The following is a 13248-nucleotide window of genomic DNA, read 5'->3' on the forward strand; positions in this document are numbered from 1 at the left end:
TTGAGATCTATTAGAAACAGAAGATGGAAACTAAACGGCAAAATCAAACGCTCAAGTCAACTCACCGGGTTGGATTTGTCTCTGCCCAGAACTCTCCTGCACACTAGGAAGGAATAAGGAGATTACTCCCATGTTTTTTAGCTGCAGTGGGGTACTGGCTCAGACAGCTTGAACTGAAAATTTCCTTCCTTGTTTCTCACAGCATGTGCCAGCATTTCTTGATGGGAATGCAAAGATTAATTACAGCTGTACTTGCTCTGAACAAATCCTTATATTCAATACAGTCCTGCAAGACTTAGAGTAGCGCTAATGAGGATTTAGAACAACAATTCCGCAAAGAAAGACATACTGCGTATTTTTTCTAATTATTTTATGCATAATAAAATTAAAGCTTCTTTCCAGAAGCAGGGTGGCATTTAGTCTCAAGAGTTGGGAGCCAAAAGGACTTCTCCAGTCTAAGAATTTGATTTTGTGTTTCTCTGTCCTGGCTGAAGGTAAGACATCAAATGACAACCACTACCACACACAGGCAAGGACGACCACTGCCTTTATTCTGCTTGTCTTTTGGGACACCCAGGCAGTTCTCTAACTGGCTCAGGGACTGAGAGGTAAAAACAAAAGTTCACCCTTAATAAAATACACAAGTAAAAAGAAACTTTTTGACCACAAAAATGGTAAACCATCATGCAAGATGCAAATCACAATAAAGCATTTTCAATGTAGGAGCTGTATCTGTGAAGCTGTTTCTCGCATTCACTTTAACCACACCAAAAATACAGTCAAGATTTACTGGCATCCAAGGGCCAAAAGCAAGAACTCCTACAGACAGGCTTACACAGTGCCATGCAATTACCAGGCTTTTTAATCTACCTCCAAGAACCTAAAAGGTACAAAGTAGGACCACACAAAGTCTAAATTTCAACCTTTTGGTATCCAGACAGTGGGGTATTAATGAAGTGTGTGAACACACCGTACATTTTTACAGACTTCAGAGGTGATTTTGCCTTAAGTTTTTGACCTTTAAAAGGTGCAGGAAAAAAAAGATGGGAGAACTGTAGAGTGCCAAGAATTCACTAGTCAGAGTTCAAGAATAGTCAGCAGCGTAGGCCTTTCCCTATTAATTTTATTCACTGTCTGTCTCAGTTCCCATATGGTAGGCATCTTAATTTCTTATCCATTTTTATTTATTATGTATGATCTGCTTGTTACTTTCCAACTTATCTTCTCTATTCCACGCCGACTGTATTTCATCCAAATGTTGCATTTTGTCACAATCTAAGGCCAGGAGCAATTAATGTCAGGAATCTTGATGATTTTTTTTTTTTTTTTACAGGGGCATTTGTAACATTTGTACAGTAATCCTTGCTTGAGAGTTCTGCTAGGTAACACAATAAATTGTTATTTTTTAACACTTTTCCTTTTGTATTGTTTGGAAAACACAATTCATGACCTTTCAGGTTCCTGTTATTTCTCTCCGATAGCAGAAATCACTTAAGAATAGCTAATAATTGCTTTACTTTTTTTACACAGCTTTCTGTGAATGGTTCTGCTTGAGGAAACGGCCTCTCTCACTACGAAGATATGGCACAAGTGGATTTTCTTAGAACTCAAGTCACTTTACACTTGGAATCACTTTATGACCTTCGGTTCCAACCTACTGTAAATTAAACTTCTCACCTTTTTCTCAGTGGCAGTTTTAGCAAAACTGACATTATCAAGTGAAGCATTCCTTGCTCTAGGTGACAGACAACGAGTTATGAAGGCATCCTCAACTTTGGCTCTTGCTCCAGCTTAGTTCTGAATTTGAATCCCCCAGACTGCCACTACACACCAGTAATACACTGGTACAGCCAGACATCATGTAGCTCAAGGAGTTCTGGTGGCAGCAGGCTTGTAAGCATCTCTTTTAAATACTTGGTTTCAGAACAGTGCATGCTGAGTATTTAAACTTCTGCATATGCAAACTGATAAACTATACACAGAGCACTAGCCAACACCCACAAGACCATGTGCAAAGGCTCCTGGTTGCACTTTGCTTTGCTGCCTCTCAGATTTTAACAAAATGCAACCTAAAACTCACTAATTCTCCCTTCCTTTAACAAAATGCCACTTTTGTATCAGAGTTCTTACTTGAGACTTTGATCTGAAAAAAAAAAAATGTCCTATTTGGTCTTAGAAACAAGGATTAGAATCCAGGGACTCCAACTGCTAATCCTTCCTACTACAGACCAGACACAAAGCTTCGCAGTATTATGGTTAAACAAGCAATTAACTACTTCTGTGCAATGATGAGTTGAACTACATAACATGACCATAAACATTTGAGTTCTTGGGATTAGAGATCAGAACCAGAACTAAGAATTTAAATCTGGACCTCTGGTACTTAACTGCCACATTACAGGCACAAAGCCTTGCTTAGATACTTAACTGAAATGAAACATCTACATAATTCACCCTGCTATGAATCCAGAACAGGATATTATTTAAGCTATATAAAGTTGGCAAGTTAATGATCCTTGAAGTTATTATGACAGATTAAACCCATTTCAGAATTCTAACATAACTAAGATAACAGAATCTTACTGTAATTTAACAACAAACAAGTGGAAAATTTAAGTGAAAGCTTAGGTTATACAGCACTATCACTCAAGTGTAATACCCCCAAACACCCAAAGAAATAGATAAAAGATGAATACAAGAAAGACATTTTACAGAGTCTTCCCACATTTAAGGCTTCAGAGTCTCTTAGTACTTGAAATATTACTGGAAGTGTTCCATGCAATTCCCTGAGCAGAGATCTAAAAATAACTACAGACACAGTAGTAAGTTTTCACCTATATTTGCAAGCCCCTTACATCTCACTCAGGAACCACTACTTCCCATTTATGCTGACATTTGGAAGGACCTATTACACATGTGAAACAGTTTCACAACTGTAGAGAACATCAATATAAAAATAATAAAGTTGAAATTGATACTCCAGTGCTGGATCATGAGTATATCCTGCATATTAAGAATAAATGCATTAAAATGGATGCCTTTTGCAACCTCCTTGCATAGCCACGCTCTCTTCTGTAAGAAGGTAGAGTACCTGTGCACACACAAGTCAGAAACCAGTCTGGCTGCATTTGAAGAAATGGGCACAGTTGCCTTAACTGCTAATATGCTTTGGAGTTCAGAGTAAACAGCCCCATCAATCCGGAAGAGATGAGAAGATAATTTGTACCACTGAAGTAGTTCAAGAGCTCTTGAAATACAAAGTTACAGACTAGAAGGACTTGGTGTTTTGAAGGGAAAGAGCAAGAGTAAGTCAATTAAAGACACTGCTTTGACTGAGAGTATTTAGGACGGAGATAAAACAGCATCCATGTTTAAAAACCCCAATCTACTACAAACTATGACGTTTCACTTTAACATATCAATGAAACCAGATGATTGGCTTTTAAAACATGCTCATTTTTAGTACAAGCTCTGTAACAGTGCTAGTACATGACACGCAGCTGGTTTTAACTATGACTTCAGTATCACCTCCTTGCACAAGGAGCTCTGTTTAGCCAATCTTTACCCACCGTGTCACAAGCAGTCAGGAAAGTAGTGACCTCCCTTCCCTTTGTATGCTTGGTTCTAGACACATCAAAACAAAGCGGATGGCTTCTCACATTCTCCCACTGGAGCTCTGGGAGGAAAAAAAAGGAACACAAAACAGCCACCACCTGGACAATGGGATCCTTATGTTGGCCTTGGTCCCCACTTTTTATGACGCTGTAGGAAATTGCATTATTACGAGTGCAAAAAAAGTTTCAGCTTACTTTATTACATGCACCTGAACTCTGAAGAACACCAAAATACTTGCTACAGGCTCAAACTGAAGAAGTTCCCTCCCTCCTGGCTAAAGCATATCTGCAATCCCAAGTCCCTTACTATGAGGAAGCACTCAGAATTTGTCTCCACCTGCTGGGAAGGAAGAATTAACACCCAGCTGACCAAGCCACCGCAGGCAACCTCAAAAGATCAAAATGTTATAGGACATTTTCAGACTCACGATAAATGTATTCCTTTCCAGCATCCAGACAGAAAATGGGGTAGGATAATAAGGACAAGGGAGAAGGGAGAAGAGGGAAGAATCACATACTGATTACAAAAGAATTCCTATTCTAGTAGTTAAAAAAGGAGGACAGAGAAGTGACAATGTAGCAAACACAATGAAGCTTTTGTCCCCGAACAATTTGGCTTGCATACAAGGAACAGAGGAACTTGGGGCGGTGGGGACAGGCTGGGGGGAGGCTGAGGTTTGTGAAAAGAAAGTGAAATTGGTTGGTCTGCTTTAAGAAAGACAGGGGGAAAAAAAAAAAAAGGCAGAAAAGCACCCTGTCATTGCAGAATCCACCCACTCATTTCTGAAAGGCTCAAAGACCCAGACAGGGATTTACAGCCAGCACTTCTAGGCACTGAATACGAAGCAGAAAACACTCAAATGCCCAGAGGCAGCTTCTGTGGTCCCAGAGAAGCAGCTTTCAGATTGTACGGTTATGGTCGGAGCCATTTTCTTCCAACAAGTTTCCTGCTGCTGAGTCAGTCCTTTTGCTGAGCATTACAGACATCGGAAGACACCTGTGTGCTGCAATTTTCAGCTGCTATTAACCAACCAAAATGTCATCTTTTCTATTTTTAAGCAAAGTTATACTACTTCCTGATGAAATAAATTTCAAAAACAGACCAATAAAGTCCTCTGGCTTAGAAGTCAGGACAGCATTGACTAGAGGAGTAACTGCTGGAGCCAAAGCAGTAACAATAATAAAACAAGGTGATGTTCAGTTGACTCTAAAGCCATGGTGAAGACAACATGAGCGCTGAGCAAGCTCATCACTTCAAACGTTGCCCAGAAACATCCAGAAAGATTACAGTAATGTAAAGCTATAAAATTGAGAAGATTTTAAAACTAGGATGAAGATAATAAATACAGTTCAAGCCAAGCATACTCCATTAAATAGCTTACTTTAAATAAGAAAAGGATTGCTGATACAGAGGTTCTCTTCTCTAGAGAAAATCAATTCAGAAAAGAATTATTTTCTTGGAGACTGCTAAACCTGGCTTTTATTTATTTACGTGAATCTTTTTCCAGGGAGGGCTTAAACTAAATTAAGGTATGGGTCTATACGTACTACAAGCACTTATAAATGAGGCATCTCCTAAAACTATCTGCTTTCTGCAAAAAGTTAAGCAGCCTTAAACTTCCTAAAAAAGTAAAACCAAAATAACAAAACCTGTACTGGTTCTACTCCCCACGCAGCTGGGCAGTCAGACCTCTGCTGGGTCTGGAAGCAAGACCAAGAGACAGGTTCAGGTTATTAAAACCTCAAGTTTATTTAGTGATCAATTTAAAACTAGCATTTGTGTCCTTGAGAACAATCTATGATATTAAAAAATACATTTTAAAAATGTGGGGTTTTTTAATTTAGAATTGAGGTGCTTTATAATCCAGTGATGCAGCCTGCAAAGCACAGGAGTCGCACTCGGGAGTTTGGGATGTTACTGCCACGGATGCAGGAAGCAGGGCTGAGCTACAAGCAGGGCTCTGTAGTACACCCTCCCTCTGCTTTGACGAGCTCACAGCTCTGGTGCTGCAGCAGTTTCAGTTGCCCTAGTAACGCTAAGCAGGTCACATGAATGCCATCCAAAAAGACATATGATAGAACTACACCGTGATGTTGAAGACGAGGATACATCAAATGATCACTTGCATGCCTCTATGCTTCATTTTTGCGGAGCTTTTTTATTTTTATTTTTTGGTATTTCCTGTTTAATCCTGCTCTCAAAGCCAGAGAATGCAGAGGTAGGCCTACTGATCTTGGAATGCTATTTATTCAACAAGCTAGACTTCCCCCCACCCCAGTTTGATGTAATTTTATTGCTAACCAGAATAAGGACGAACATCCCACATGATCCCAATCTGAATTTCTCCTTAAAAATGAAACTCTTGCTTGATCACAGCGTTTCCGAGAAAAAAGAAAAAAAAATTAATAGGCAGCCGATGCAATTATTGCTCATTATACTGGATTCTCTTAGTAGTTGTCTCATGTTAAATGCAAGTCCCCCGTGGCATGAACCATCTTTTTATTCCACATTTGAACAGAGCAGAACAGCAAAGGCCTAGTCTGTTTCTGTAGATGCTAGGAATCATGAAACAATCTCCCTCCTCCCCACTGCACATCCCCCCTCTATGCCCAGTGCAGTAACACGCAAGTTGTTTTTTAGCCTAAGGAAACAATATTTTTACTACTGTCCCGTGATGATTTTACCTTGCCATTTTATTTATTCTTTAGCCATTCTCAAGACACTTCAGAGACAGGTCTCAAAGATACACAGAATAAGACTCAAACAGGTGTCTTATTAGTGGAGACAGATGAATATCAAAGGCCTGCATCATGAGTTTAACTGTGCTACTAAAATCCAGAGAAGCCTCAAGAAGCAATAGCATGAAAAAAACCAATGAGAATCTCACTACAAATTTCTCTAGTTTTTCTATAGTCATATTGAGTTCCTTTGTAAGAGTCTAAGACTATACAAATTAATGTTTATAAGCTCTAATTAGACCACATTCATAACGTATCCAGGAATGCGGGAGTTCATCTTCAGCTGCCTTTAAGGAAAGCTGAATCCAGTCTGCAGACTGGAAACAAAGAGTTCTATCTGCAGATTAAACCATCACCAATACTCCAAAATCACAAAGATATATTTATCAGAAAAAAAATCAGAAAATCATCCAGGGTCATAATCTAAGAACCAGTAACAGAGACACTAACTTGTACAGATCACCACTTTGTTTCACTGAACAGGGCATGGAAATAAAAGAAAAAAGCATCTCCATCTTGGGCACAGGAATAAAGAGGAGTGGATTATGAACAGCTGTCAGAAACATATTCCACACCAGAAGTGCAGTTATTCTGGTGCTAGAGCATGAAAACCTAATAACAAGAGAGCAAGGAAGACTGCACATTTTTCAAGCTCACTGTCATCTTTCAGTCGCTTATCCAAATTTCACTTGCAGATGTCAGGATGAAAAGAAACAGTCAAACAGTAGCAGCCAGAATGGGTGGTGTATTCACTTCAAAAGATCTGCATGCAGGAACAGTTTGCCAGTATCAATACAGTGCAAGCTGGCAGGACTGGAAAGTTACAAATTAAGTGTGCCTTCATCAGTGACCTACTATGAACAGAACTACTGAGCTGCTAAAATATTTTTAGTTCAACCAATTCCTGCCTTTTTTGGTTCCTCTTGCTCTTCCAGTTTATCCAGTCGCGCACTTTTCCACTCCCTCTTACTGCCATGTAGTTTTTCAAGTTTGGCTCCAATCGCCACTCGTCCCTGCTGCTGAAGTGTTCAGATTTACAGCATAACTACAAACAGCTCGTACGGTGGCTAAACCCTGCACGTAGCAAGCGATCTTTCAACTGCACAGATATTTATACAGCAGGGAAGTTTCCTCCCCTCCCGCCAGGAGAACGGCTGTACTCACCAGCTGATACTCGCTGCGACGGCTGAAGGCTTCCTTGATTCCTGAATCCCTCCACAGGGCGCACAGCGCAGGTACGTACAGCTGGAACGTGGCAGGCTCGATGGGCATTCCAGCTTTGTTTTCAAAAGCCATCAAAAACATTCCGTGCTTCTCATTCTCCGTGTACTGCCAAGGGATCCCCAGTTTGTCCCGTGCGTCAACCAGAACCCTGCAGCCCTAAAGAATAATTCAGATAACAAAATCAGTGATAAAGAGACTCAAGTGGAAAAGAACAAGGAGTCAGAGGTGCCTCAATTTCAGGGTTTTTTTTTGGATGCTACTCTGAGGAGACTGAACTCAAGAGGGAATCACCAACATTGTTTATTGTAACATCCACCAGAAAGAAGATAGAGCAAGCTTGCTCAGAGAAGCAAACTGGCCACAACGTGTTTCTTTACATGGAAAAAATACTAGCAGCAGAACAAAGACTATTACCAACAGATTAAAAATAGAAGTACACATCAAATACATCAAGTGCTGGGAACCAACTTAGTTTCCTACCCATGGCAAAAAGCCAAACAGATTGAGGTTAAATAACCTTGAAACTTCAGCCTTGAATCTAACGCACCTGCTCTTAATAGCTTCAGATGGACAATATTTATTTCTCAGTAGTAAGAATCATTTTAATAATGGATAAATCTTAAAGGTGGCTTAGCATCTTTAGCACCATCTAATTCACAAGCAAAAATCCGTGGGTTATATTAAACAATCATTTATTGGGTTGATCTTTTGGTGTAACACTTCATGAAAATAAACTGTAAAATAAAGCAACGGTATTGAAGTCATCTCCAAAGCCACGCACATGAACCTCCACATCACTGAGACTGATTTTTGTTTTGTGGACTTCAAGCTATCAAGGTGGCAAGCATGTCTCCTCAACACTTGAACCTTTCGTGTCTCCCATCCTTGAACAGCACCACAAAGCAGGAGCAGTCACTTTCCAATGGAAGTTTAAGATTGGAGAGGGAAATGCAGAGCAACTCAGTCTGAGTGTCACAGAACAGGAGCTCAGAATGAACCATCTTCGTTGTCACTGCGTGAGGAGTGCTCCTGAAGGGCAGTCACACAACAACGTGAATACTTCATTCTCCAGTGATTGTTACTTTCTTTTTATGAAGTAGAGATTACATCCTGACAAAACCAAGAAAACTGAATATTCTTATGAACTTGTAGCGTCAGATGTCTAGTGACTCTGCTGCACAGACCAAAAGCCCACTCCCATTCCTAGTTACAGAATGCACTGCTTTATTAGCAGAAGTCCTTGGATTTGCTTTAATTGAATGGTGTCAATCAGTGCAAGCCAGAAGGAAAAATGCAATGCATCCAAGGTTCTCTGAAGTGGAGACGCTGACATTACGTCTCACGATTTAAGTCTTTTCTGCAAGCTGCTCAGCAGTCACATGTGTGCAGCTCAAAGTCAGCATCAGTTCCCCTCATCCCCAGCTGAGCACTTTACAATTCATTCCTTCCAGAAACACTGTGGTAACCAGGACGGATAGGAGAACTGCTATTTCCAGATACCTAACACCAGGCTCACTTCTGTGTAGGGAGAAGTTGTATTTATGGACACAAACGGTTAACTGGGCTCTGCCAGCACAGAGGGCTCAGCTCTGACCTCTCACCAGCCCCAGCTCCCTGCAGCCATCTTCGGCTCAGCCCCAGCTTTTCTATCCTCAGCCTCCCGATGGATTTAACCCTCACCAACTCATGGCTACTGCAGTCCCCCACGGGCATCTCAAGCAAACGATGGCAAGAACTCTTAGTTGCTGCTAAGATGAAGTGGTATGTGGACTTCATACTTGATGCCTTTCCCCATACTGTCACTTTGCCTTTTACTGCTCCCACCGGAGATGTGCAGGATCTCTAGAGACTGTTGTTAAGGAAAGTTCCACCATTTGTTTGGAAAAAAACACAGAACAGAATTTTAATCATGGGTGTAGAGACTGCTCTGGTCCCAGAATAGTCACTTATCTGCTGGCTGCAGCTCCTTGGCAAAGCAGGTCTGAATGTCTGTCGGGCAAGAGAAGGACCAGAACTCCCAGCTCCTGTGTGAGTGCATTAACTACCGCAAGGTTACCCGTGGGGAGCACGCAGAGCCTTCCTGCGCCTGCTGGAGCGGGAGGAAGGGCTGCCACCAAGGCAGGCACACAGCCTGGCATGGGGTGAGCTGGCAGAGTCAGACACAGGGGCATCAGCAGAACACGGATGTGTAGAAACACACAGAAGGTCCATTTTAAACACGGAATGAAGATAAACGGGACATGGGTAAGCAGAAATGGTGTCCTATGGATAACCACAGGAATAGTGTTTCTCTAGTCAGAATGTGCAGCACACAACAGCTTTAAGGAACACAGCTAAAATGCCTCATGGGTAGAAGCCTGACAAAAACAGCATAGCCAACGTTTCTTCCCCCCATCTCTTAGTGGTTAAAAATATTTGTGACTCAGTAAGTTCCCCCAGTAAGGTTAAACTAAACCTAGTATTGCTGCGCCTTCCCCAAACTATAAATGCTATGGGCAGATGTCAGAGAGATGAGGAGAAAGAGAGAAATCTCCAAAATGAGATCTCATGTACATCTATTACCTCATTTCAGAGAGAGCAGTAACATTGCTGTGTGCTGCCACAAACACTGGATCATCCTTGCCTCAAAGATCTGGGGTACAAGTTGTCATAGGAAATGCTCCCTCGATCTGGAAACATTTCCCTATCTTTTCTTCACAGGACATGGCCAGACAGCCACCTTCCTCTACATAAAACTGCTCTGAAGTTTATACTTCAGGGCATCAGCAGTGTGTAAAATTTCCTTTAGAAGACAGAAAATCTAGGAATTTTAGCTAGATCCAGTTTACTGTCAAACAGAACGGCGCAACTTGAAGTTGCTGAAACTGAACTTGGATTCATATATCATCAGTAAAAGTAAGGACCAGCAAGTCTTATTACATAACCAACCACCAGAGTTCCAACAACAGCAGACTGCTTCCACCGCAGCGCCCATTTCACACTAAGCCTTCCCAACACTATGACACTGCTTCTGATTTTCTACTACTAAGGACACCATCAATTCTCTCTTTCATTCAGAAGACTGAATATTGTCAACTGCTGTCATGTTTTCAAAACTGGAATACAGAGAAAAAGTGGCAAGAGCTTTCGATATGAAATGAACTTCTGAACAGCTCAGCTGAGCTAAAGCTTCTGTGCTGCAGAGCAGACAAGGAGTAAGCACAGGTGGAAAGAACTCAGCTCCACAGATAAGGACACTGTCAAACACTAGGAGGAGGCAAAGCAGCAGCATGTGAGAACATCAGAGAGTAAAGTAGGAAACTTCTCTGCCCTATTCCTTTCCTAGCAATTTTTAAACACATCCGAGTCACGGTATAAATCCCTGGCATGCATGTAAACATGAATGGAAATAGGTCAGAACCGAAAAAGGTGCAACACAACTGTGATGTGATCTATCTCATGAAGTACCTTGCACAGAAGGGGATATTAAATAGATAGAATCTACAGAAAGAACCAAGGGATGACATATCAGAAATCTGTAGAGATTAAAAACTATTTAGAGAAAAGAAATAGAAAGATTATTTGTTTTTGCTCTTTCACTCCACAAGTACTTGTGTACAGCAGCACAGCTGGGTTCAACTACAAGAAGGGTTTTCTCCCATACCCCCCATAATGAGACTAACTCAGTTACAGAGGATGCTGGCCAGAAGCATAAATGGGCCAACCAAGATAATTTTACAGAGGAAAGGCCCCCAGAGGACTATTTGATTACATTCCAGATGCAACTCCTGGCTCAAGAAGTTTCCAAAACCAAAGGCTGGTAGAGAAGCCCACAGTATCACATTGCCCTGTTCTTGTACCCACTTTTTCACGTCACAGACAGCACTCTGGAGCGCTGGCCTGACAGAGCACAGCTGGCAGGCACTGGGCACAGCACTGGCTGCTCATCAGCAGCACAAGGGCTTTATGAGCATTTCCACAAATGCTTATTAGTACGACAAGCTGAAATATATTTTTCCTCCTTCAGTTCTGAAAATGTTCAAGCTTTGGAAAAATAATAAAGCTTGTATTGCATTTTAAAATGAAAGTTAAGTTATTTTGCAGGATTATTAGACAGGCTATCACCAGCTAATTTCACTTGAAGCCAGTGATGCTTGGCAATTCATGAAGAGAACTGCTGCAGTATGTAAGAAGCCACTTGATTTAGGAATATCTTACATCAGTATTTATCACCACTTAAAACACAACACTCATCTGTTAAATTATTCACCTGTTCCAGTACTCAAAGGCTTCTCTCTCCTAGAAGTCCCACACCTTTTGCCAGACGGTCCAACTCAAAGCTGGGTGAAGGCAGCGTGGCTGAGCACCAAACAGGCAGCGCAAGCAATAGGCCTGGGCAAGATGTGTTCATAAAGGAGGGCAGGTTCGCCCATGCCCAAACCCACTGCAAGGCAACCCAGAGACCCTATTACTATAGCCAAAGGTTTAGACTTCGCAAACAACTGGCAAAATAGAGCTGGTATACAAATAGAGAAGCCTTCTACACTGATTTTTCCAAATCATTTTATGGAACTACTGTTGTGTATGAAATGACAGACAACGCAGTAACTGCCGCACATGGAATACTGCAGCAGATGCTGTAAGCTTTTACTATCAACACACTGTTCAACCTCCTACCAAAGCCCGACACGTCCAGCAACTAAAACACTCACAGGAACTGCTGTTATAAGAGAAATACAGGTCACTGCTTAATACCTGATCGTGAGGCTCCAAATCACAGCTAATAGGTAACACTGCCCTTCCCTACGGCTTTACATCAGCATTAACACCACAGGCAACAGGGAGATCAAAACATTTTTCTCACGGTGTGCCCTCCTCCTCCTTGCTGTTGACAAGGAGCTGACAACACCTGAGGATCACAATTCATAGCAAGAAATACAGAGTTGAGCCAAGGGGAGAGCTCTCATCTTGGCCTGATATTTCTGCTGCGCCCTTATGTGTGTGGAAGCAGCAGAAGGCGATGCAGCTGCATCAGCACAGGGCCAGGAAGGCTGCCCCAAAAAACTACAGCAGCTTTGTGAGTGCCAGCGTGAGACAGCAGGGCTGTGCAGCAGAAATGGAGCTGGCTTTTCAGCAGCACTGCTTACTGGCAAATAAAGATGATAAAATGTAACCTACGTGTATTTTTAGAAAACAGCTCTTTACATTCTAAAAGAAGATATTTTCAAATGCAAGTTTTAAAAATAAAGTTGTCGGGGTTTGGAAATATATTCACATGCACTTTTTTTTATTGCCAGCTAGAACACTGGGATGAAGGAGATCTGCTACCAAACAAAGTTAATTGCAAGACCATCAGATTTGTACCGCACGCTCTCATAAAGGCATTAATGACGTTTTAATTCGATCTACGCCCTTGGAAGTTTATATTCAAACAGCAGAAAGGAAACCAGTGCCACTAAGGAGGGGGCTTCACGTTACAGAGCAGTTTGTCTAACAGCCAAGCACCATCAGAAGGGGCATCCTTCCCGGTGCTGTGGTTCCACCCTCTCCCATCTGATGGCTTTGTCATTTCTCCGAGCCCACAAATAAATGCCATGAACATTAAAGAACGTTTGGATTAGCCACTGAATCTCTGAACTGGGAGCAGCCATGTCCGCTTGGCTGGCAATTCTGAGAAGAGTCCTTGTCTTTG

At 41.6% G+C, this 13248-nt stretch overlaps 1 protein-coding gene across 1 annotated transcript in view; it reads right to left on the reverse strand.

Annotated features, from left to right (window-relative positions):
- Positions 1-13248, reverse strand: part of GNA12 (G protein subunit alpha 12) — a 39910-nt gene that overhangs the window by 20580 nt on the left and 6082 nt on the right. The window contains exon 2 of the mRNA XM_021411445.1: positions 7518-7733. Coding sequence (XP_021267120.1) covers positions 7518-7733 — 216 coding nt within the window. The remainder of the gene's footprint in view (positions 1-7517; positions 7734-13248) is intronic.

Source organism: Numida meleagris, chromosome 13 (assembly GCF_002078875.1).
Source record: "Numida meleagris isolate 19003 breed g44 Domestic line chromosome 13, NumMel1.0, whole genome shotgun sequence".
Classification (NCBI taxonomy): domain Eukaryota; kingdom Metazoa; phylum Chordata; class Aves; order Galliformes; family Numididae; genus Numida; species Numida meleagris.